The 23,156-nt window shown below is 54.8% G+C and overlaps 1 protein-coding gene across 1 annotated transcript; it reads left to right on the top strand.

Annotated features, from left to right (window-relative positions):
• The first annotated feature begins 3,015 nt into the window (after positions 1 to 3,015).
• Positions 3,016 to 22,744, top strand: CHRDL2 (chordin like 2). Its single transcript, XM_044390936.3, is given in 11 exon segments — positions 3,016 to 3,122; positions 6,841 to 6,934; positions 8,878 to 9,020; positions 11,231 to 11,324; positions 12,295 to 12,350; positions 14,047 to 14,215; positions 15,042 to 15,236; positions 17,429 to 17,602; positions 18,437 to 18,491; positions 21,787 to 21,879; positions 22,593 to 22,744. Coding segments are annotated over 11 exon segments (1,269 nt in total). The 5' UTR covers positions 3,016 to 3,017; the 3' UTR covers positions 22,684 to 22,744.
• Positions 22,745 to 23,156: the final 412 nt, after the last annotated feature.

Consider the following 23,156-nt stretch of genomic DNA (forward strand, 5'->3'; position numbering starts at 1 on the left):
CTCTTGGAAGCACAGAATTCTCAAATCTTGAACCTTAGAAACCTAGAGTCTGGGAGTCTTAGAACTGTGAAATCCTGGATTCATAAGCAGTATCTGTGCAGAAACCTTTGGAGATCAAAGTTCACCTTCCCCCTTATTTTGCAGGGGAGAAACTGAGGCTCAGAGAAGGAACAGTATTCCTCATTGTCACACAGTGAATTCATGGCACAAGGAGCTAGAGCTCCTTCTACCAACCATTAGCAAGGATCGGGGTTGACACCAGGACTGCAGGGATGGAGGCGGATGTGGGCTGGCCATTCCTCCCTCTGCCTGGTTGTTGGCATGCCGCGCTGGGCACTCACCTCCCTTGTATAAGGGGGAGCCCCACGCAATGCCACCCTGCCTTGTGCCTCTCACGTTGGAGGGTGTGGTGGGCTGGGGCTGTGGCTGCAGGAGGCCTCCTGGGGTTGCGGGACTGACCTGCCAGGCCCCCCATGTTCTCAGCCGCTGCCAGGGCTGTTGGTGGGGCAGGCGGCCTCCTGGCCTGGGCATGGGCTGAGACATTTTCTGTCTCCATGCTCTGATCAGGCAAAGAGGGGTAGGGGTGCCAACTGGCACAGGAGCCGGGCGGCAGGGCCGCCCCAAGGAAGGTGGGAGAGGGTTTCTTCAGCAACAAGGCTGAGACCTAAGGCTGCGTGGTAGTGGTAGTGTCGCAATCGGCCCCTCCCTGGTGGGGGGAGGGGACTGAGGAAGAAAGACATTATTCAGTCCTTGGAGAGTTGGGCTGGCTCTGACAAGCACCCCAGCTGGGGCTGTGTCCCGCCCTCCCTGCCAGCAGAGCCCGAGAGATAAACACAGCTCATTTGATATGGGCCAGCCAGCCGGGGCCTTGCTGGGAAAGGAATCTGCTCTCTGGTCCCCCCCCCTCTACTTTGGGGAGCTAGGGATGGGACAGAGAGGAAGCTAAGCCGTGTGCTCCTTGGGTCCCCAGCAGCCACGGAAGGACAGACTCTGGAGGCATCATGACTGTGGCCTCAAATCTTTGTTCTGGGAGGCCCGAGAGGCAGAGCAGAAGCAGTGCAAGGAGCCAGGGGCAGGCCGGTTCCAGCTTCTTCCAGAAGCTTCCAGCTTCTTCTTACTTCTTACAGGGGAACTTTCTAAAGGTTAGGACTGGCCCTGGAGGTCCTCTCCTTTGGAGGCTTGTGCCCGGCAGTACCCCAGCCCACCCCCAACACTGAGAGGGAATTCCTGCCCTGCCGTCCTGCTAGGGTGCTGCTTAAAATCCTCTGTGATTCTATGAGTTCAAATGCCTCAGAGAAAGATCTAGAAAGCAGGCAGGAGGAGGTGTGAAAGGCAACCTCTAGATTCTAGACCGGTGGGGGACTAGGAAGGAAAATAGGGAGTAGGGTATGGCAGCTGCTGAGGCAGAGAGGAGCCCCTGTGGGCCTGGGCACAAAGCCATGGAAAAGGGAGGCAAACTGCAAGGAGCCCTGCCTGAGGGTGGAGTCCTGGGTTCCAATCGCTAGCCGGATGGCCTAGGCAAGTCACTCAGGCTCTGGATCTTCAGTTTTTCCATCTGCTTTTCTCAAAATGATGGTAACGATCCCAATAACCCTGCTTAGAGGGACAAGATCATCTGTTCAAGATGACCCATCTTGCAGGGTCATGGTAACCACAATTATCATAATAATAGCATTCAACAAGTGTCAGGAACGGGGCTAAGTAGGCACTTGACAAGCATTATCCAATTTAATGCTGAAAACAATAATGTCAATGGGCTAATTAAGTAATTTATGAAAAGAGAAGATAGTCAATATTGGCTCCTTTTTCCATAGCTCAATCTCATTTAATTCCACAAACCTTCATGGACACTTCGCTTGTGCTGGGCACACCACTTCCACCCTATAAGAGGTAACTTATTCTTTAGGTAGAGTCTTCCTGTAGGAATGATAGCATCCCTTCTGGCTTGTAAAAATCACCCGCTACTTGTGAGGAGTGGGGGTGGCAGGGATAGGGCCAGAGGCTGCAGGGTGGGGCGCGGGGCCCTAAGCCCGACCTGGAGCCCTGAGCGAGGGCCAGGCGTGGTGAGCCAGTAAGAGCGGGCGGGGCAGGCAGGGTGGCTGATGGGCTGTGCGAAGTGAGACACAGGTCGTTCAGGAAAGCAGGCTTGCAGGACAGGTGTCTAACCTAATGAAACAACCTCCCCTCAATCGTTCTTAGAAGCATTCCATTATATATTGACAACTGATATGCAGATCATAAAAATAGCCAATCGACGTGCCGTCATAGTAGTAGCAATGACCATTTTTAAGGATATTTAAAATCGGCTTTCTAAGCACCTTTCACTAGGTGGCCCTTGTTTTCCCAATTCAAACACTTTCATCACAGCTCGCTGAGCGATAAGGACACGGTAGGCTGTGAAAACAGGAAAGCTGCTGTGAGTGGCTTGATTGAAAAGGTGGGTCACAGGACCCGGAGAGAAGGTGTGCGTGTGTGTGCGTGCATGTGTGTGCATGCGTGTGTGTGTGTGTGTGTGTGTGTGTGTGTGCAGAGATGTCGTAAATAAATAAGCAACATGGGAGAGGAAGCCAGTGTGATTATGAGGGCAGAAGGAGCACTGAACTGAGAGTCAGGACGCATGGGCTATCATCCCTGCTTGGTGACTGACTTCCTGTGTGACCTTAAAGGTGTGATTCATCCTCTCTGGGCCTCAGATTGTTCATCTAATAACATTTATACAATTGACATCTGTAAGCGCTTCCACTGTTTGACCTTCCTAACTGCCCTATGAGAGAAGCGTTAAAGTTCGGAAAGGGGCAGTGACGTACCCAAAGTCACACGGTCAGTGCGTAGTCAGGCTGACGGACCCAGATATTCTGGGCCCTTGACTGGGAGAGCACGTCTGGTGGGTTCTCTTCCGCCTGTCTGGTCCAGACGACATCCTTCCTAGAGCCAGAGAGAAGGAGGCATGAGGCAGGGTCTTTGGGCTGGAGCCTCCCGGGACTGACAAAGAGCTGGTTGGTCTGCCAGGTCCAGATATGTTCTGCCTTTTCCACGGGAAGAGATACGCCCCCGGTGAGAGCTGGCACCCCTACCTGGAGCCGCAGGGCCTGATGTACTGCCTACGCTGTACGTGCTCTGAAGTAAGTGCCTTCGGCCCCTGGGCCACCTGTGACAGGTACGTCACCCCACAGGGAGGGTGGGCCCACGCCGCTGCACCAGCGAGTACTCAGTACTTGGGAGCTCCTGTGCACCTCCCAGAGAAGTCACGCGGCGGGTCAGTGGCCGGACCGGGCTGGGGAGCTGGGCCCTCCATCTTCCAGCTGGCCTTCTTGCCACCTTTGCTGCTGCCGGCCTTGCCTGTGTCCCAGGACAAGAGCCTCTCTGCCCTGACCTCCCACTCCTTCCTTTCCATGTGCCCTTTCCTCCAGCCACCTCTCTTGCCACCTGGCCTTAGGATGTCTTCTCCCAACGCCACTGGCTCAAATATTGATTCTTCGAGGCTTCACCTGAATGCTACCCCCCGCCCCCCGTAGCCTCATTTTCTGCCTTACCCGCAAGGGTGTCTTCTTCTGGGATGCCACATAAGTTTCTCTGTCCCTTCCTCCTGATCACTGTTGGCCAAGGATGACAATTTTCTGTGCCTGTCCATTACTGCCCCTTCTGGATGGAGCCCCCGAGAGCAGATATTCCCGGGCGCTCCCTCGGCCCAATTTGGTGTCCTGCCAGAGGCTGAACAAACTGGGGCAGAGACCGGATCTTCTTGTTCACCTCTGTCTCCCCCCTACCCAGTCCCACCCCAGCACCCTCCACAGGGCCTTGTACTGCCAACTAGGTGGAATACATAAGACCCCCATGTGGTCCAGAATTCTCCAGGTATGAGGGTGGAGGGGTGAGGATGGAGGGGGAGTGATCTGGGAGGCTTGCAACACCCTTAGCTCTAGTTCAGCTGCCTGGGGCCCAGACTCGGTGTGAGATCCTCAGCTCTCTCTGTCTGGGTGCTGGTGCTGGGGGGTGGGGAGGAGGGCGTAGAGAGCGTTCCTACCTGGAGCCAGCCCCTTGGTGCCTATCTTTCCCTGCACAAAGCCAAGAGAGGAATGTAGGAGGCCTGTAAGAGTCTCCCTTGTTAAAACAATCCTCCAGGTGGGAGCAGAGAAGAGCTTCTGAGAAGACACTGGGAAATGGAGGTGGGTGGACCAGCCCCTCTCCTGACTCTGATCACTAGGGTCTCATTCCTCCTGGGATCTTTCCCTCTGATTCCCCACTACTTCTCCCATGTTGGCGCGAGGCAGAACACTGGTTCCAGCGTGGACACAGCCCCCCACAACTGCCTCCCCTCGGTTCTTCTTAGCACATATGAGGCCAATAAGCCTTTACAAAAAGAACTTTATGAAATACAGCCAGAGAGCAGAAAGAAAACCATAACAGAAAATTCCAGACATATCATGTGGTCCAGTTGACAAAGTCCAAGTTTTGTGATCCACTGGAATTAATTCATTTCTCCCTCCCCAGAGTTCGCACGTAGCCCGTTTCCCCAACCCAAGGGGCTGTGCCGGTCAGTGTCTCCAAAATATCCCTCCACTTCCCTCCACCATCACCGCTCCCCTAATGAAAGCCACCTTCATCTCTCCCTGGGCTGCTCCATCAGCCTCCCAACGGGTCTCCCTGTTCCCTCTAAGCCCGTCCTCCACACAGCAGCTAGAATGATCTTTTCCGAACATGAAACTGATCGCGTTATTCTACTCTTAAAACCTTCTAATAGTTCTCGTTGCACCTGAAGTAAGATTCAAATTCCCTGCTTTGGGCTCTGCACGAGCTGCCTTCTGCCTTTTTCTCAGACCTCGTCTCCTACCTGCACCAACACTTCAGCCTCAGTCCTACCCGGTGGCTCCTCCAGCTGGGATGTCTCCCCCACGAGCTCGTCTCACACGTGGCCCCTTCCCTCTCGAGTTCATCGCATACACGTGCCCTCCTTATGACGCTTCTCTGAAAGCTCTTACTAAAAGAGTCTAACTTTGTTAACTCAAGCACATCACCCTGTTTTATTATTATCATAAATTCAACATCTGAAATGATCTTGTTCCTACTTGTTTATTGTTTATAGTCTGTCTCCTGCTTCTAGGATGCGAGTTCTGTGAGAGCAGAAACCGTGCTGGTCTCACTGCTAGGTCCCTAGAGCTTAGACGAGGGCCTGGCACCCAGCAGTCCCGCAGGAAATACTGAGCGAATGCGCGAGCCCCCGCGCCAGCCGTCAGAGGTGGCTCAGCAGCATGGAAACACCCAGATCCTGGATATGGTGCTTGTCAGCTGTGTGATCTTAGCAACTGAACCCCTAGGACAGAGGATCTGTCCTCATCGTGGAAGTGCGGGTGGCAGTTCCTACCCCGAGGATTGCTGAGATCGTGTATTTATATATATATATTTATATTAATATATTATATTATATTATTTATATATAAGCTCAAGTCCCTACCAAGTAGCCACTCATGGTAGTTACGACTCTCCTGAGAGGCGATGTGGCCGCAAGGCCTCCCGCCTGGTCACCTGCCATTCAACCCCTTGCCTGTCTCCATCTTATTTCCAGCTGCTGTTGAGGATCGTCTCAATCCCTTGGCTCCTCCAAGGCTGGAATCAAGAGATTCCAGCTCTTCAGGTCACACAGTTCCTTGAACTCCACCCTAGTTACTCATGTGAGGGGCTCAGTTCACCCTCTAGACATTATGTACCCATGACTGCCAGGCCTCTAGAAGGCCTGTTTAGGGGCTCAGACCAATTCTGTGGACTCTGGGATGCCCCTTTGTGCTGATAAGTCCTTGTGATCTGGCCATCCTGAGAAAGAGTGACCCCAGAGGGCCTGGGGTCTGGTCCAGGGCTTCTGTGGCGCAAGAGGTGCTGCTGGGAAACTTGGTGGGCAGGGGGGCTAGAAGCAAACCTGCCACCTTCACAGTTGGACAAAGCTGGCTCCACTCATCTAACGAAGAGGCCCTCTATCACTCCTCTCCTGGCTCTCATTTATTCATTCACTCTTTCATCCAGACTCTAGCAGGCACTGGCTTGGAGCAAGACCCTGAGCTGACGATTCAGAGATGAACAGACCAGGCCTGGCCCTTGTTCTTGGGAATTTGTGGTTGAATAGACGAGATCGATGTAAATGGTTCATTACAACACAAAGGGGAGAGTAAGGTGTGGGATGCCGAGGTCGTGCTGACAGACTCTGGGGAGCTGGACAAACTCCAGAAGGGGCGGTGGCCTCTCTCTCTTCAGCTCCTCTGTTTCTGCTCATTGCTCTCTCTCTCTGTTTCTCTGCCCCATTCTCTTTCATTTGTTATACGTGAAAAAGCGTAAGAGCTTTGGGCCCCTCCTTGGCTGCTGGCAGCTCCAAAGCTTCGTGTAAGGTTACCCAAGCCTCCCAGAGATTCAGGGAGTGGATCACGAAGCCCTAAGTCTTCTCCACATCAGGTTTCTAGTCCTGTCCCCATCCCTGTCACCTGCCCTCGCGTGTCACATATCTCTCTTAACCATGAAGCTCAGGCCCAGAGGGAAAAGAATGAAGTCCCCGAGTTAAAATAACAAGTCAAGATCAACATCAAAATAATTCCAGCCTTTCACTTGTATTTCTCAATCACCAGGAAGGGGACACAGGTCTGTGCAAATCCATGCACACTCTACCCTCCTCCACGGTGGGCACATGAGCAGGGGAAGGGGAGGGACTGGACAAAATGAGTTGATTGTTTTTATTTCATCACAGGTTTAAAATGAGTGTAGTATCCCACAGCTGGGATGGGGTTTGGGGCAAGGACGGGTTCAGGTGGGAGGCAATGGTTCTTTGGAATCAGGACCACCCCCCTGTATCCCCTTCAGAGTGCCCATGTGAGTTGTTACCGCCTCCACTGCCCGCCTGTCCACTGCCCCCAGCCTGTGACCGAGCCACAGCAGTGCTGTCCCCGGTGTGTGGGTAAGTAGCCTCCTTCCTCCCCCTTGCCCGTTGACCCTAATCCCCATCCCAGTGTGGGCTTCTGGCTGAGGGGGGCCCCTGGAATGAGAGGGGCAGACTCTAGGCATCAGAGGTATGGAGGTGACAAAGGTACTCAGGGGAAGAAACATCCTGGATCCCCAAGGAGGGCTGGGGTAGCAGCAAACTTCTCATTCCTAAGTAACTGGGCTTGGCAGGAGGAGGGAGAAGATGTGGAAAGTGGCTGAAGGAAACAGGGGTGCGGTTGACTCATGGATGGCACACTTGGGCTCCAATCCCCCTCTGGCTGGCCGGACCTAGAGGGAGTGGACGTGCCCTGCGTCAGCGGACGAGTGAGCAGGGGCTGGGAGGCCCTGTACGGAGATGCCAGGATTACCGCCCTGGGGCTGGGAATGATGAAGGGGGTTGGAGCACATGTACGGGGACATTCCTCGCAGTGCTGAAGTTCAGGCACTCTCTGCGTCTTGACGCTAAATGCCTATGTTCTATGATTTTAAGATTCGAAGAGCCTCTGAGACTGGGATTCTAGGAAGTAAAGGTAAAAGAGAGGAGAGGAGAGGAGAGGCGGTCTGAGAAGGAACTGGCAGAACCAAGTGTATATGTAACCCAATGGCCAGAGAAGGGCAGCCAGTGGGGAGACCAACTCAGAGGCAGGGAGATGTTGAGAGGTGAATCGATGCTTAGAAGCATCAGGAAGGTGATAAAATGGGGCTCTGGACTGTGGTCTCCAGGCTCTGCACCCAGGGCTCTCTTGGTGAGCTGGGGACCTGTGTGGAGTATGTGTATAAAGGGGCTCATTTTCCATGTAGGACCCCAGTAGGGATCTCACCACGGCTCTGACTTGGGTCATAGATATTCTTGGCTCTGGATTCCCCTGGGGAGCAGGGGCTCTGAGCTTCACCCTGCCTGGTTGAAGCTCCTTCTTGGCGGAAGCTCACTCCAGGAGTCCTTCCCTCCCCTTGCTTTGTGCCTGGGCCCCTTCCTCCTTACATGCTCCTCTCTCCCCCTCCCTGCCCTGCCCCTTTGCCTGCCTGGCTCAATGATTCTTCAAGACTCAGCTCAGCCATCAGCTCCTTCGGGAAGCCTTCCCCGACCAACCCCCAGCTCCGGCCCCCAGCTGAGTGAAGGGCTCCTTGTCTGTGCTGCCACCACTGTGCCCCCAACCGCCCTCACCCTTACCATACTGGTGTCACTGCTTGCAGTGTCTCTCTACCCAGTCACGTTGTGAGTTTCTTGGTGGAACGGGCTGGGTCTTACTTGGCACTCCATTCCCAATGCCTAGCCTGGCACCTGGTACAGAGAAGGCACTTAGTAAAGGTGCCTTGAGAGAATGAGTGGACTGGAGACTTACCCCACGACCTGGCAGGATGAGGACTGGCTAATTGGCAGGTGCTGAGGAGTGGGGCTGTGATGGCCAGTGAATGTCGGAGCTTACACCAAGCACAGGGACAGTCTAGATCATTCCAGCTGACTCCACTAGGATCTAACTCTGTGTGGGACCTTGTTCTGTTCACTGCTGTATCCCCACCACCTAGACTAGTGCCTGGCACTAGAGGGGATTCGTGGATATGCTCACTGAATGTGGAATGAACTAACGCAGGTCCCCACCAAGTGGGGCTCAGTGGAGCTGAGGCTTCTGGCCTTCCCTTCCTGTTCTTGTCAGGGCCAGCTCAGACACCCAGGGGCTGAAAGGCCATGGTGGGGACCCGTAAGAGGGAGTGACATGGTCAGATGTAGGTATCAGTGAGACCTCTCGATTAGCTGGTACAGAGACTGGCTGGGAAGGCTGAGGCCAGAACTTGGTTTAAATGCCAAGATAGGATAAGCTGCAGAATCTTCAGGAAGGTGGCCCGGTGAATTTTGACAAAGCTTTTGGAGTAATGTGAAACTTCATTTTCTTCTCCCTCCTGCCCCCCCACCCGCAGAACCTCACACCCCCTCTGGGCTCCGGGCCCCCCCAAAGTACTGCCATCACAACGGGACCATGTACCAACACGGAGAGATCTTCAGTGCCCACGAGCTGCTCCCGTCCCGCCTGCCCAACCAGTGTGTCCTCTGCAGCTGTACCGTAAGCCCTCCCGCCTTCTCTTCAGCACGGGCCAGCACTGACAGGCCTGCAAAGCACAGTGGTGCGGTGTGGGGGCAAATTGTTCCTCCTGGTCAAAGCAGAGTGACAGTGAATGGGCTCCGGGGCAAGGCGACATCTGGGGTTTAGAACGTCCTACCTGTCTCTGGCCTTCCGCGTCCCCCTGAGCTGCCTGGTACAGCATGCTTACCTCGTACTCACATTTGCCCATTTCTGTGTTCTCCGATTGACTCTGCACTCCTTGAATGGTGGGAACATGCCCAATTCATTTTTGTAACTTCTGCTGCTACCGGCCCAGGGCCTGGCGCACAGATGTCTACAATGATTGCTGAATGAATAAGTGAATGAGTCAATGGTCAGTCCTGGGGTACAGAGACAGGGCCAGACTGCTCGTTGCAAACGGATTTAACCTGAACTCCCTTAAACCCCTCCTGCCGTGGTCAGAGTTGGGCCTAGGCACAGGCCGAACTGACTCTGCAGTGTTACCAGGGGACACAGACTGAAGCCAAGCAGGGCCTGATCTGGAAAGTCTTCACCCTCCTTCTTGGTGGCAGCCCTGCTTCCGGCTGACAGGTGGCTTTCAGCCTGTCCTCCTTACCCTGGGGCTTAGCTCATCTGCGCATTGGCAGGAGAAATCCTGCCCTCCTGATTTCCCCGCCACCGGCTCATCAAACTTCTCCGGGCCTCCGTTGCTCTCAGTGTGGAAGGGAGCGTGACCAGGTGATCTCCAACGTCCCGTTTAAGATCGTAATCTGAGTGAGCAGTGGCACAAGGGTAAGAGGCCTAGGTTGGATGTCAGACACCCATGTGTGAGCTCCAGCTCTGCCGCGCTTCCCTGTGTGACCTGGATCAAGTCACTTCTCTGGGGCCTGTGCCCCCGTCTTTTCAGTGAGAGGATCCTATCCGTCTGAGATTCTGAATCTTCAAGTACCTGGGCAGCGGAGCAAACAACTTACAAATAATAAAAAGTGACCACTTATAAATCAACGTAGAGAGCAGTTACCTTCTCCAGGGCCTGAGGCTCCTCCAGCAGTCTCACGCATCGTACCTGCCGGTTCACGGAGAGGCCTTGTGTGTATAGAGACAGCGCCCCAAGGCCCGAGGAGCAGGAAATCACTGTTCTTATTTTTCAGATGAGGAAACTGAGGTTCAGATCAGTTAAGCGACTTGCCTAAGGTCACACAGCTAGTTAAGTGGCAGAGCCAGAATTCAGAGGCGGGGCCGCATGACTCCAAAATTCATGTTCCCTTCTTCCCTGTATCGCGTGGCTTTCTGTAAAGGGACAAGGGCCTGGGTGAGGAGGAGTCTGTGGGAGGAGACAGAAGTGATGGTGTGGCGGTGGGGTGGTGAGAACATTCTTGTGATTCCTTGTCCCTTCTCCTTGGATACTGGGGTCTCCCCTTCTTTCCTCTCCTCCTTGTTCACATGGGACTGGCTTGACTCCTGGCCTCCTTCTGAGACTCATTGGAAAGGGCATAAGGAAAGGACTTGAGATGGTATCACTTCCTGCCAGGTACATCGTGCCTTCCGGTTTAAAAAGGGTTTTCACAACTACTCCCTCACTTGATCTTCACGACCCAGATGGGGTGCTCCCATTTCACAGAGGAGGAAAGTGAGGCCCAGAGAAGGGAAGTGACTCACCAAAGGTCATCGGGCTTCTGATGCCCAGAAGGCCCTTTCCTCTGCAGTGTTGCCTCTCCAGGCTGGGTCCTAAAGCTGGGGACCTAGGGTTTTCAGTAAGAGCAAGATGAACCCAACATGTGTCCCACTGATCCCCCTCCTCTCTCTGGGCCCCCTGTCCCAGGTCAGGGGGGGAGGGTGTTGATTTCAGTAGGAAAAGCCTGCAGGCTGGGCTCTAGTCTGCTCTGCTGGGCTGCGTTTCTGATTTCTGGCAGTTCAGGCCTCCCCTCAGGCCCTCCTCACCTTAGGATGGAAGAACCCCACCTCACCGGGTCGCTGTGAGAGCCTAGGGAGAGGCAGGGTCTGAACACACCTTAGAAGCTGAAGGATGGATGTTGCCTCAGGGCCTGGGGAGGGAGTGGGGTGCTGGCTGGACCTTGCCCGGGATGCTCCACTGCTCCTTTCCTCTCCCACCTCAAGGGACACCTCAAGGCCATTTGCCCCCAGGGCAGGGGCCCTCCTAACCCCAAGCCTGTTTCTCATCGGAACCCATCTTCTGTTTGCTCTGTCAGGAAGGCCAGATCTACTGCGGTCTCATGACCTGCCCAGAACCAGGCTGCCCTGCACCTCTCCCGCTGCCTGCATCCTGCTGCCAGGCCTGCAAAGGTGAGTCTGTCCCTAGATCTGGCAGCGCCCACCCGCCCCACCCCAGGGACCTAGCCATGGACTATTAGAGGTGGGGGAATCTCAGCTAGTGAGGGGCAAATGGCCTGAGCAGAATCAAGTGCACAGATGGTCAGACTGTACCCTGTGGTTGAGGTAGTTCAGGAAAGCTTCCTGGAGGAGGCAGGACAGGGGGAAGGGAGTGCTTCATAGTCGAATGCTTCTCTAGATGTTGGTGTTGTGGACCAGGGGCCGGGTGACTCCAGTTTAGTCCTGGTTCCTCCAGCTACTTTCTGCAGATTCCTTCCCCTCTTTGGGCCTCATCTGTGTCATGGATGCACAGAGAGGCTGGCCTCGGTGATTTCAAATGGACTGTCTGATTCCAGTGTTCTTGGTCTTTGAACCAAGAATGCTCAGAGGGAGCCAGACTGGATGTGAGGCAGGGGCTGGAGAGAGAGAGCCCCCTCAGGGCCTTGTGTGCTGGCACCCCACGGGGTGGAAGATCGAGTCCTAGGGTGTTCCAACTGGAAGAACAGAGAGGCTGGAGGCGGGTGCCTGCTAGTGGATAGTATAGACCAAGGCCTGGTGACTTCAAGTGTGGCTGGAGAGGGTGGCTCCCCAGGGGGCTGCAACTAAGCAAGGCTGCAGGGATGGGATGCTGGGCCCTTGGGCCACCCGTGAGGGGCACTGAATAAGATGCTCCGGCCCAGCCAAGAAGTTCAGTCCTAATGGTGACCAGGAGGTCAGTGTGGGGAAACTGAGGCAGCAACCCAGTTGCAGGGAATTTGTCAACCCAAGGGTGAGGAGAGGTTGCAATAAGAAGGGGGACTAAGGCCCCATTGGGGCACAGGGACCTGTTGGTGAGCTGGGACTGCAGAAGTGGCACTAGGCCTGGCAGCTTGAAGGCCTGCAGGGCTCCGGTCAGCAAGGCCGAGGAGGTGGAGGCTGACCGAACCTCCCTTTGGATTTCCAGATGGCTCCAGTGAGAGATCAGCTGAAGAGGACACCACGCAGTCACAGTACGGGGTGGTGAGTGCACCGCTTTACTGACAGTGTGGGGACAGCTGGTGAGGGCGGCTGGTAGCCACGACCTAAAGCCCAGGACTCTGGGACGGGCAATACCAGTTACTGTCCTCATTTCTCATTTGTCCCGTAGGTCAGCAACATGAGCTCCACCATGTTCCAGCCCCTCTCCCTAGCCTCCCATCATGGCTGCTGGGTCAACCGGGGCCTGGGAAAAAGTACTATGCTAGCCAAGAGCAGGCCCCACACTTCCCGATTTCCCTCCTGAGGAACATTTTGCCACTGTTCTATCCAAAGCCTGTGTCTGTCCTTAGGTAGGCTGTCTCTGGGCAGCACATTCCCCTGAATGGCCTCTGTCTTGGCCCAGCCTTCCCCACCCAGCCCCTGAGGTACTGGTTCTTTGTTTGGGGGCTACCTCTCTGTCCTCCCCTCTGTCTTGGCCCCTGTCGATCTTAGTCTGGAGTTAGGATGAGCTAAACTGTCCAGCTTTCTCTGGTCAGCGAGGAAAGGGGTAGGACGATGGGCTTACGCATGGACTCATGTCCCCATCCGCCCTCTGGGCTATGTCCACAATGGGAACAACTCTACCTACTCTTTCAGCCTGGGTCACCTGGACCCCGGGGGACTGGAGGCTGGCCTCCATGCTCAGGGACTCCCCAGGGGTCTGAACTAGCGAGCTCCCCCTTTTCCCCTGCCATTCCGTCCTCTCCCTAGGAGGCAGTGTGCTAAGCGAAGCCCACCCAGGCTCAGTTCCAGGCCTCGAGCAGCTACTTACGGGATGACGTGAGCAAGTCCCATTAGAGGGCTGGGCTCCTCCATTCATCTTGCCACTATTCCACTTGATGAACATTTCCTGGGAGCCTCCTATGTACCTGGGCCTGTTCTGGGGCCTGAGATAGTTTCCTGGGAGCTCCTGTGGGCTCACTTGGCCAGTCTCTGACTCAGAGACTATATGGGCAGGAAGGGGCTGTAGAAGAAGGAATATGAGTGACTCAGTGTCAGCAAGGGGGGTAATAAGCCCACTTGCTCCTCTGCCGTGGCCTGGAGCTGCCAGTCCTCTAACTATGAGCTATGGTGCTCCTTTCCCATCACACCGCCCTCACCACAGACCCTTTGCTGTCACTGCCAGTCTGCCCAAGACCTGGTCTAGAGGGGCAGGGTCTCAGGATCTTGGATTCCAGGGGCTCAAGAAAGGGCGCCCTGGAGACCCAGGGTATCCAGGTGGGGCCTGCTCTTAGTCTTCTGTCCTGTGGGGTTCTGGGGCCTGGTGAGACCTTCAGAGGCCCATCCCCTTCTCCCATCACCTAAATCTTCTCAAGGAATTCCCTGACTGTCATCCTCACTATAGCCTCACCTTCCATTCCTTAAATATGAGGTTTTCCAGGTCCCTGATTGCTGTGTCTCCCAGATCAAGACCTCAGTCCCCTTTGTTCACTCTAGCCCTGAGGCCTTGGCTTTGACAGGCCTGAGAAGGGCTTGGTGGAGGCTGGATTTCCAAACCACCAACGTCTGAGAGTTTTCAAAGATCCATTGTCTGAGAACGTCTTAGGCCCCATCCAGATCCTTCCATCCCTAGCGTGTGTCTCTCTTTACTGGGAAGTCAGGGTGGTGTCTACCCGCAGGCCTCACTGCAGCCTCTGTCTTGCTGCTCCCCTGCTGGCCCTGGCCCATCAGTGATCCCCATCCTTCCTGCCGTTTGCAGAGACATTCCCAGGATCCGTGTTCAGGGGGCAGTGGGAGAAAGAGAGGCCTGGGCACCCCAGCCCCCACTGGCCTCAGCTCTCCTCTGGGCTTCATCCCTCACCACTTCCGACCGAAGGAGGCAGGCAGCACGACAGTCAAGATTGTCCTGAAGGAGAAACATAAGAAAGGTGGGGATGGGAACCTCCTCTGATCCCTGAGGTGGGACAAGGGGGCCCCAGCTGCTCCTGCCTCCCATCCCTGCACTCCCCGCTCAGTGGTTCCCTGATCTCAACTTGGCCGGGAGCTTGTAGATTCATAAAACCTCAAAACTGAAGGTGTCCTTAAAGGGCACCGAGCTTGAGAGTACTGAGCGAGAGACAGAACCAGCCTTAGAACTAAGACCACAGGGTGGCATGACGATATTTTCGGAGCCTCTGCCATGTCTTTGCTGGGAATCGAGGGGCACAGAACAGAGAGATGAAAAATGGTCGCTGTCCTGGAGGGGCTCCAGACATGCAAATAAATACTGTAATATCAGGAAGCGGTGAGAGAAAGTCGAGGGCTGCTGGCAGGTGGTCAGGACACAGCAGGGAGGGAGCAGCAGAAGGGGAGGAAAGCAGGCTGGGGGCAGTGTTCCCATTGATGCGGCAGGAGCAGCTGCAGAAGTCCCTGTCTCGGCCCCTTCCGGACAGATGGGACACTGAGGCTAAGAAAGCCTGTCCGAGCCCACACCGCCAGGTGGTGACAGAACTGGGTCCCAGTGCTCCCCATGCCAGAAGTGCCCGTGAAGGGCAGGAGGTACTGGGCAAGAACGTACTGGGCACGGGTCAGCGCTGAGTGCTGCAACAGGGGAGCAGTCGGGGACAGGTGACCAGCTTTATACCTGGCCTCCACTTTGCAGGTGGTGTGGCTGGGTCAGACAGGTGGAGCAGGGGCTCCCCGAGAGTTCCCACCTGGACTCTGGCCCAGGTCTGCGGCACTGACCCTCCTCCCTTCCCACCCTCCTTGGCCCAGCTTGCGTGCACAGTGGGAAGACATACTCCCACGGGGAGGTGTGGCACCCAGCTTTCCGCTCCTTTGGACCCCTGCCCTGCATCTTGTGCACCTGTCAGGACGGCCGCCAGGACTGCCAGCGGGTGACCTGCCCCACTGAGTACCCCTGCCATCACCCTGAGAAAGTGGCCGGGAAGTGCTGCAAGATTTGCCCAGGTACAAAGAGATGCTGGGGGCAGGGAGGGCACTGGCCGGAGGGGGCCAGGGGTCCCTCTCCACAGGGCACAGGTACTCGGAGCATCTTCAACAGGGACGGGGCGTGGACTGAGAGCCACAGGCTGCAGGGGTGTTGGATGCACCGGAAAGGAAAGTGCCCGGCTCACAAAATATTTGCCTTAGGGAACATCGAAGGTTATAGTGACGGATTAAAGACTCCTACACGTATACACAGAATCAATCAAATAATGATCTTACGATTCTATGAAATCATAAGATCAGAGGATATTAGGACTTTGGGGGGGAAGAGCCAATATTTCTTGAGCACTTACCATGCGCCAAGTAGGTATTTTGCATGCATGAATTCGTGGACTCCTCACCACAAATGGACAGGGCAGTATTTTTCTCCATTTCACAGACCAAGAGAAGATAAGTACCTTGTCCAAGGTCACAGCTCAAATGACAGCTGGACTCTGAACCCAGGACTGTCTTGCTCCACAGACAATGCTCTTGACCCCTGCTGTCTTCCTTCAGCCCTCCTGTACCTACGGGAAAACTGAGACCCAGAGAAGAGAAGGGATTTTCCTAAGTCACAAAGCAAAGTAGCAGCGGAGCTGGAATTTAGAACTTGGGCTTCCAGACTAGCCAGCCGAGTTCTTCCAACACTGTCGTGTGATGCTAGGATTCATGAGCGTGCAGAAGACATCCAAGTATTTCACGGGAAGAGCAGCCTGGGGTTGTCAGCAGTAGCTGTTGTGAGGAACAGGCCCCTTCCCTCAAGGCTGGCAGGAGAGCAGGTGGGGTAGAACGTGTGGGCTGAGGTGGTGCCTTCGCCATATCTGGTTAGAGGGCTGGGTTGGCAACACCAAAAAGAGGGGAATAGGGAAGAAAGAGGGGGAAGGAAACATGCATCGAGAACCTTCTAGTGCCAGGTATTGTACTGTGATTTCATGCAGATCACGTCCTCATCTCTCAGATAGCTTACGAATGAGTTGACAGAGGGGCTGCAACCGTCCTAAGTCTCCACCGACCCCCGGCTTCGACGTCAGGAAGTGTGCGTCCATGTTAGCTCGCTTACCAACTGACCTCCTAACTCACTCTTGTGAGCTTAGACAAGTTATCGTCCTTTCTCGAGCCTCAGACAGAGTTGAGGGAAAATGTTTTATAAATTGTAAATAAAAAATCCAAACGTAAAGGATAGGATCGGAGCCATATGCTACTAGGACAGGGTTAGAGCGGGAGCATGACAGGGTGGCACCGGGAACACATGAGGGGTAGGGGTTCAACTGGAATTCTCTTGGAGCCTGGCTGTAGCTCAGTGCTAGGCTCCTTCACGAACACACACCCCAGGCTATTTCCCCTTAAAAATATTGAGACTGTGGCCTGACAACTCTTAGCGGGACATCTTGAAGGGCTGCATGACTAGTAAGAGTTTTGAAGGAAGCGTGTATGTGTAGGGACTTAGTCCTTTAGTCCCTGAAAAATAGGGAATGTTGGTACGTGGAAAATTCTGGAAGATGTCCTTGGAATTCTAGCATGTGAAGGCTTTAGGACTGGATCCAATTTGGGACCAAAACCTATCACCACTATCACCACCATCCCCCCCACACCCCTGCGGCCCCCTTCACTGCTACAGCCGGATCATTGTCCCCTCACCACCTCTCCCACCATCACAACCGTGATCATCATTGTCGCCACGATCACCTCACCCCTCGCAAATGTTTCATTCTGTGTGTGTTCATGACAGCTCATGCTTGGCGATGTGGGTGACTCAAAAGACAGCCTGTCCTTCACCCGTAGGTCTCTTTTAGAGACAAACATACCCAAGGGAGACAATTACAAGGCAATGCAAGGTAGTGAGACTAAGGGCATGAGTGGGAGGCATAAGCAAGAAGGGTTTTAAAGGCTGTGAGTGGGAAGAAGCAGGGTAAGCTAAGCTGTTCCAAGTGGGCTGCCTGGAGGAGGTGGAAGGTGAGCTGGGCCCAGAAGGATGAGAGGCTTTCTGATATGCTAATCAATGGGAGGTGAATGGGAGAGATGGCCCCTCTCTCTGGTGCCAGGGGTACCAGAACTTTCCCAAGGACCTTAAAGACCTGAGGGGGCTGTCAGACTAGTGGCCTGGCTTCCTGGGCCTATCAGGCAGCAGGGGGCGGGGGCGGTGAGAGTGTTCATGAGCTCCTTGTCTTCCCCAGAGGACAAGGCAGACCCTGGCCCCAGTGACATCAGTGCCACCAGGTGTCCGAAGATGCCAGGCCGGGTCCTCGTCCACACATCCGTAGCTCCAAGCCCAGACAACCTCCATCGCTTTGCCCTCGAGCATGAGGCCTCTGAGCAGGTGGAGATCTACCTCTGGAAGCTGGTAAAAGGTGAGCATTGGCCCCCTCCCAGCCGGGCTTACCTCTGGCCTGGCCCCCTTACCAGGGGCCGTAGGGGCATTTTGTTGATCAAGGGCCTCTAGCCCAGGACGACCTGCCTCTGGCTGCCCTTCTAGATTTAAGCGTCCAATTCCAAGATAGAGGGAGACAGAGATTCTGTCTGTGATTCTCTGACAGTTCTGATAAGCTCATCCACTCGGAGACGCCAGGGCCTCGAAGTGCTCCCTCTCCTGGGAGGAAGGGGTTGTTGCACTTGCAAGGAGCCAGGACAGGGTAGCCGCGGAAGCGCGAGGCATGTAGAACTGGTAGAACTTCAGCCCTCTGTGAGGGGAGAGCTTTTTGGGCAGAAGGGCCTTCACACCATCCTCAAAGCAGGAGGGCCTGGAGGCTAGTCTCATTCAGCCTGTTCTGCGTGGTGGATTCTAGCCCTCCGATAAGCTGACGTCAGAACCTATTTCTCATTCTGTGAGAAACTCACTGGATGCCCCGGGATGCTCAGATCACCAGCTGAAGGTCAAGAGGCGTTGTCATTGAGAAGGGGATTGCTGAGAGTGGGGCTTTTTGGTTCTTCTTGCCAAATATAGATCCCCTGGGTACAGTAAAACAGACTAAACCCTTCAAGTGTGAATCAGCTGTAAGGTCACTTTTCTCTCCCGATGGGTCTGGCTGGAGTGGGCGGGGGTGGAAGAGGGGATGATAATGATGGTCATGATAATGATAACCAATGTGTGGAGCACTTTAGAGTTTCCAAAGTGCTTCACACTCATTATCTCGTTTGATCCTCAACAATCCTGAGAGTTAGGTATTATTATCCCCATTTTACAGATGAGGAAACTGAGGCTCAGAGAGGTGAAGTACCTGGCCCAAGGCCACACGGCCAGTAAGTGGAGGACGGGAGCTAGAGCCCATGTCTTGTGACGTCAGATGCGGCTCTTTCCCTGCTCTACTCTGCCTCCTGTCCTAGGAGGAATGGACGAAGAAAGCGGAGCTGTTCAGCCTGGAGAAGAGAAGACTCAGGGGGACAGGACCATTGGCTTCCTGGCTCTGAAGGACTGCCCCAGGCAGGGGGAGCGGTTGTGTTCTGAGTGACTACAAGGGTCAGAACAACAAGCAGGGGCTTTGAGAATCAGACAGACCTGGGTTTGAATCCCGGCTCTGCTATTCTTAGCTGTGTGGCCTTGGGCAATCACTTGACCTCTCTGGGCCTCATTCTTTTCCTTCTGTTAATTGGGAAGGAGGGTTTTTGGAGGATTAAATAAAATAACATGGGTACAGCCCTGACTGTTCATCCCACCCCCTCAGTTAGAATTACAGAGAAGCATGTTTCCACCGACGAGAGGCAGCACTTTCTCATACCTAGACCCTTTCTGTCAAAGAAGGGAGGGAGCCAGCTCAACTCACAGGAGTGTGCAAGCAGCGACTGGGTGCGGGCTTTGCCACAGCTGAGGAGGTAGATCCAGCAAACCCTTCTCTTGTTTTGTGCCTTGAGATCCCATCAGTCCCTGGACAGGTGCTGGTTTAGTCCAGACCTCCGTCCGACCCCACCATGTGCTGGGACCATGGAGAGTAAGAGGCCCCAGGCTCTGTTCCTGGGAGCCCAGGGCTTAATGACTGGGATGCAGTAGGAGCTCCCCAGGAGCTGAGCTGGTCAGGCTAGAAGGCTTCGTGGAGGAGGAGCCTGTAGCTGGACAGGTGTTAGGAAGGCAAGAGGAGCACTTTGCAGGCAAGGGTGGCAGTGATAGCCGCAGACGGGCCAGAGCCTCCGCTTCCATGTGCTGTGCTCTGCCCTGTGACTGGAGTGTAGGAGGCCCTATGCTAATGTGCTTCATTTCATCCCCATAAGAAACATGAGGGATATGGATTCATGCACTGTCTTGCAGATAACACTGAGTCCGAGAGGTAAAATGACTTGCTCAACGTCACACGGTTTTAGCAGTCAAGCAAAGATTCAAACCCAGGTCTGACTCTCCCCAGCACCGCCTCCAGGGAGGTGACCTAATGTTTTCAGAGAGGTGCCTGAGGAAGGCCAAGGTGTGTCCAGAATGGCGCAGACTGGAGCACTGTAGCCCAAGGCCAATGTCATGACCACCAGGCCCAGCAGAAAAGCAGCAGGTGGTGGGGACTCTTCAACTTCACGGTGCCAGCCCCTCCCCATCTCCTGACCCCCTGGGCGGCCTGAGTGCCTCACCAGCCTCTCTGTCACCTCCCTGCCCCACACTGTGGGGGTCAAAGCAAACACTCCCGAGGTCTGACTATCAGCGGCAAACCCTGATTCTTCACCCAGAGGAGTGGAATCAGCAGGCCTCAGGGGCGGGAGGAGGAAGGGCAGACACTGGCCCGGAGACACCGACACCGGACTCAGGCCCCAGAGTCCGGGTGGCTTATTGTTAAAAGCCATTTCGATTCTGGAGTTTCAGAGTAGAAGGGACCTCAGGGGTCCTGATTCCAGCCTCTGTCTAGGAAGGAAGCACCTTAGAGCCTCCCGGACGGGAGGCTCCCTGACTCCACATGCCCCCGCCCCACCTCCAGTGGATGGCTCCACCTAGAAAGGGCTTGTTTTTACACTGAGCCTCACCTCACCTCACCTCACCTCACCTCACCTGCCGGTACCGTCTCTGTCCTGGGGGTTCAGAGAGCCCAGCTGTCCTCAGACCTGGCGCACCCCCCAAAGGCATGGCCATGCTGCTCAGGTTAGCTCTTGATTCCAGGTCCAAGACCTCAGTTCTTACGAGCATGCTTTACAGGCTACAGTGCGAAGACCCCCCTCATCCCTGTCACCTCCTCTCCAGTTTGTGTTCTGGGGTGTGTGCAGCAGCGGGCCGGGGCGGAACGGCCCATCGCCATCTCAGGCTTGTGATGTAGCCTGGGCCTTTGGAGTGAGTCTCCCCTATATCCCAATCCTTGGCATCTGAACTGGGGGTCCTGAGAACAATGCTGGACATTCCCAGCCTCCTGGACCTTAGTGCTGACCGTTCTCCTCAGTGGGATCCTACCCAGATTTCCGTAAGCAAGGCCAATTCTTAGTTTTCTTGAGGGCTGTGCCAGCCTAGCAGAGGCCTTGCTGTCACATCTGTTCTTTCTGGCCACAGACCCTGGTGGCCACAGCTGGTGCAACTTCACAGCCCATGTGCTTGGGGCCTCAGTGCCATGTGTGGTGCCTGTGGCCAGCTCTCAATGGGACGCAAACATCAGGAGATCCAGCTAATACCTCGTTCCCTTTAGGGTGTGGGCTAGATTGGGTACACATATGTTTCCTTACCCATCCATTCATCAAGGGATCATTCATTCATTCATTCATTCATTCATTCATCCTACATGACTAATGTGGGCCAGGCTCAAGGGAGCCAGAGAGGAAAACCCTGCAGGAGTAACCAGGGGAGGCAAGAACAGACACAATGATAGCGCATTAGAAATAGGTACAATGACCAACAGAAGCTAAGAGCTGGGGGAGATCAAGGAAGGGGAGATCTAGGAAGACTTCCCAGCTGAAGCTTAGAGGATGCGTAGGAGTTCATCTGGTGGTAACAGGACAAACAGAAGCCAATAGGAGAAGGAGTTGCAGCAGAGGGGGTGGCCTATGTAAAGGCTTGGGCCCCTCGGGGGACAGCAAGGCCGCTCAGGGGTTGGGTAAACAGAGCCTAGTGCTGAAAGGGGGCTACCGCTCTGACACTTGACGTTCTTTGGAGTCTGATAAGCACACCTATTGATATCTTTCACACACTCTATGTCCAGAAAAAAGCATGACCAGCCCATATGGGCCTCCCACCTCCCCCCCACCCCGCATTGTGGACAGGTGAGCAGTGCGAGAGCAGAATGCTGAGGGTGACAGGTGGACGGCCTGCAGAGAGGCGATGAGAGGTCAGGGAAAGGGAATGGTAGGTAATGTATAGTTTCAAATGATTGCAGTTAGGATCACAGCTTGGGCAGGGAGTAAGAGGGGTCAGAAGTCTAGTGCAGGGACCCAGGGAAGATGTGATGGGCCCCGAATGGGGAGAGTGGCAGTGGAGATGGAAGGATAGGTTCAAAATACTGAGGAAATTTAGTCCACAGGATTTGGTGTCTGGTCGGAATAGGGGAGGGGAGGGGTGACTAGGTCCCATCTGTGTCTAAGTTACCCTGTTCCACTGATTGCATGGCCCCACCTTCCCTGCTCATGCCCTTGCCTCTGCCCTCAGGAATCTTCCACTTGATTCAGATCAAGAAAGTCAGGAAGCAAGACTTCCAGAAAGAGGCACAGAACTTCCGGCTACTCACCGGCACCCATGAAGGTGGGACGTTAGGCTGAGAAATGGGGCCTGGGAAGAGAGCCGGGCCAGAGGCCAGGGCCTCGCGGGGAGTTCCAGGCTGCTGGTGCTGGGAGGGGGGCAGGGTGGTTGTCAGCCACAGACGTCAGTTCCCGGCACAGGAATCCAGTGGGCGTCTGGGCCAGAGATTTCTCAACTCAGGGCGCTTGGGAGCGGGAAGGTGAAGCAGAACCATCTGGATTTGGTCCTGGGAGTGGGGGAGACAGGGCTGTAGAGGAGGGAAGCCTGAGCCCCCAAACCCTGATGCTGCCTACCCCCTCTCTACTGGAACATTTCCTATTGAAACCCTCCTAAACACTTTCCTTCTGATGCCCCTTAATTTGCTCTACACTATACGGAGGCAGATGGACCCAGGTGGGGCTTCAGGTGGGGGAGAGGAAGTCACAGATGGGCATGTCACCAACAGGTGTTAGGAAACCAGCCCAACCCCAAATGCTGGTCGGTTGAAGGTGGGGTCATGTGCTAGAACTGCTCGGGCTAGGGGGTTATGATGGAGATACCCATCTCCTTCCTCCTGTGGACTCCAAACCCAGGCTCTCACCGCCCTTCTTGTCCTAAGTTTTTCCCACCCCAGTCACTCTGCCTCTCTCGTGCACACGCATGCACAGGGGCACACACGTGCACACCCGACCCCCGACCCCCACCCCCACACCCCTCTTCTGCTTTCCTCTCTGCAGGTCACTGGAACGTTTTCCTAGCCCAGACCCCGGAGCTGAAGGTCACAGCCAGTCCAGACAAAGCAACCAAGACCTTATAACAAAGACCTAAACAGTTGCAGATATGAGCTTTATCTTTTTTGTTGTTATATATTAATAAATGATAAGTTGCATTACCCCTCAACCCTGCCTGCTCAGTTCATGTCTGGTCTCCGTGTGTTCCCACAGGGACTGCAAGGCAGGCCTGGTTATGCCCATTTTACAGGGTTAGAGACTGAGATGGAGCAGGGGCAGAGGCTGGTCCATGTCCTCGTGGTGAATTGTTACCAGAGCCAGAGCTGGTTCCCCCAGCCTCCCCGCCCAGGCCCTTGTCTGCCTCCGGCCTCTGTACTGCTTCCATCCCTGGCCCCCAGCTATGGCTCCTCCTGCTTTTATGGGTGCCCCCCTCCTGGAGCTCATTGGCACTGAGCCTAGGAAAGGGACTAACTCCAGTTAGCTAGTGGAGGGGGAAAGGGAGCCTCAAAGCACTTTCCCCAGTGAATCTTCCAGGGATCCTTACAGCTGTCAGCCACGCTCTACAATGAG

Source organism: Ursus arctos, unplaced genomic scaffold, assembly GCF_023065955.2.
Source record: "Ursus arctos isolate Adak ecotype North America unplaced genomic scaffold, UrsArc2.0 scaffold_22, whole genome shotgun sequence".
Classification (NCBI taxonomy): Eukaryota; Metazoa; Chordata; class Mammalia; order Carnivora; family Ursidae; genus Ursus; species Ursus arctos.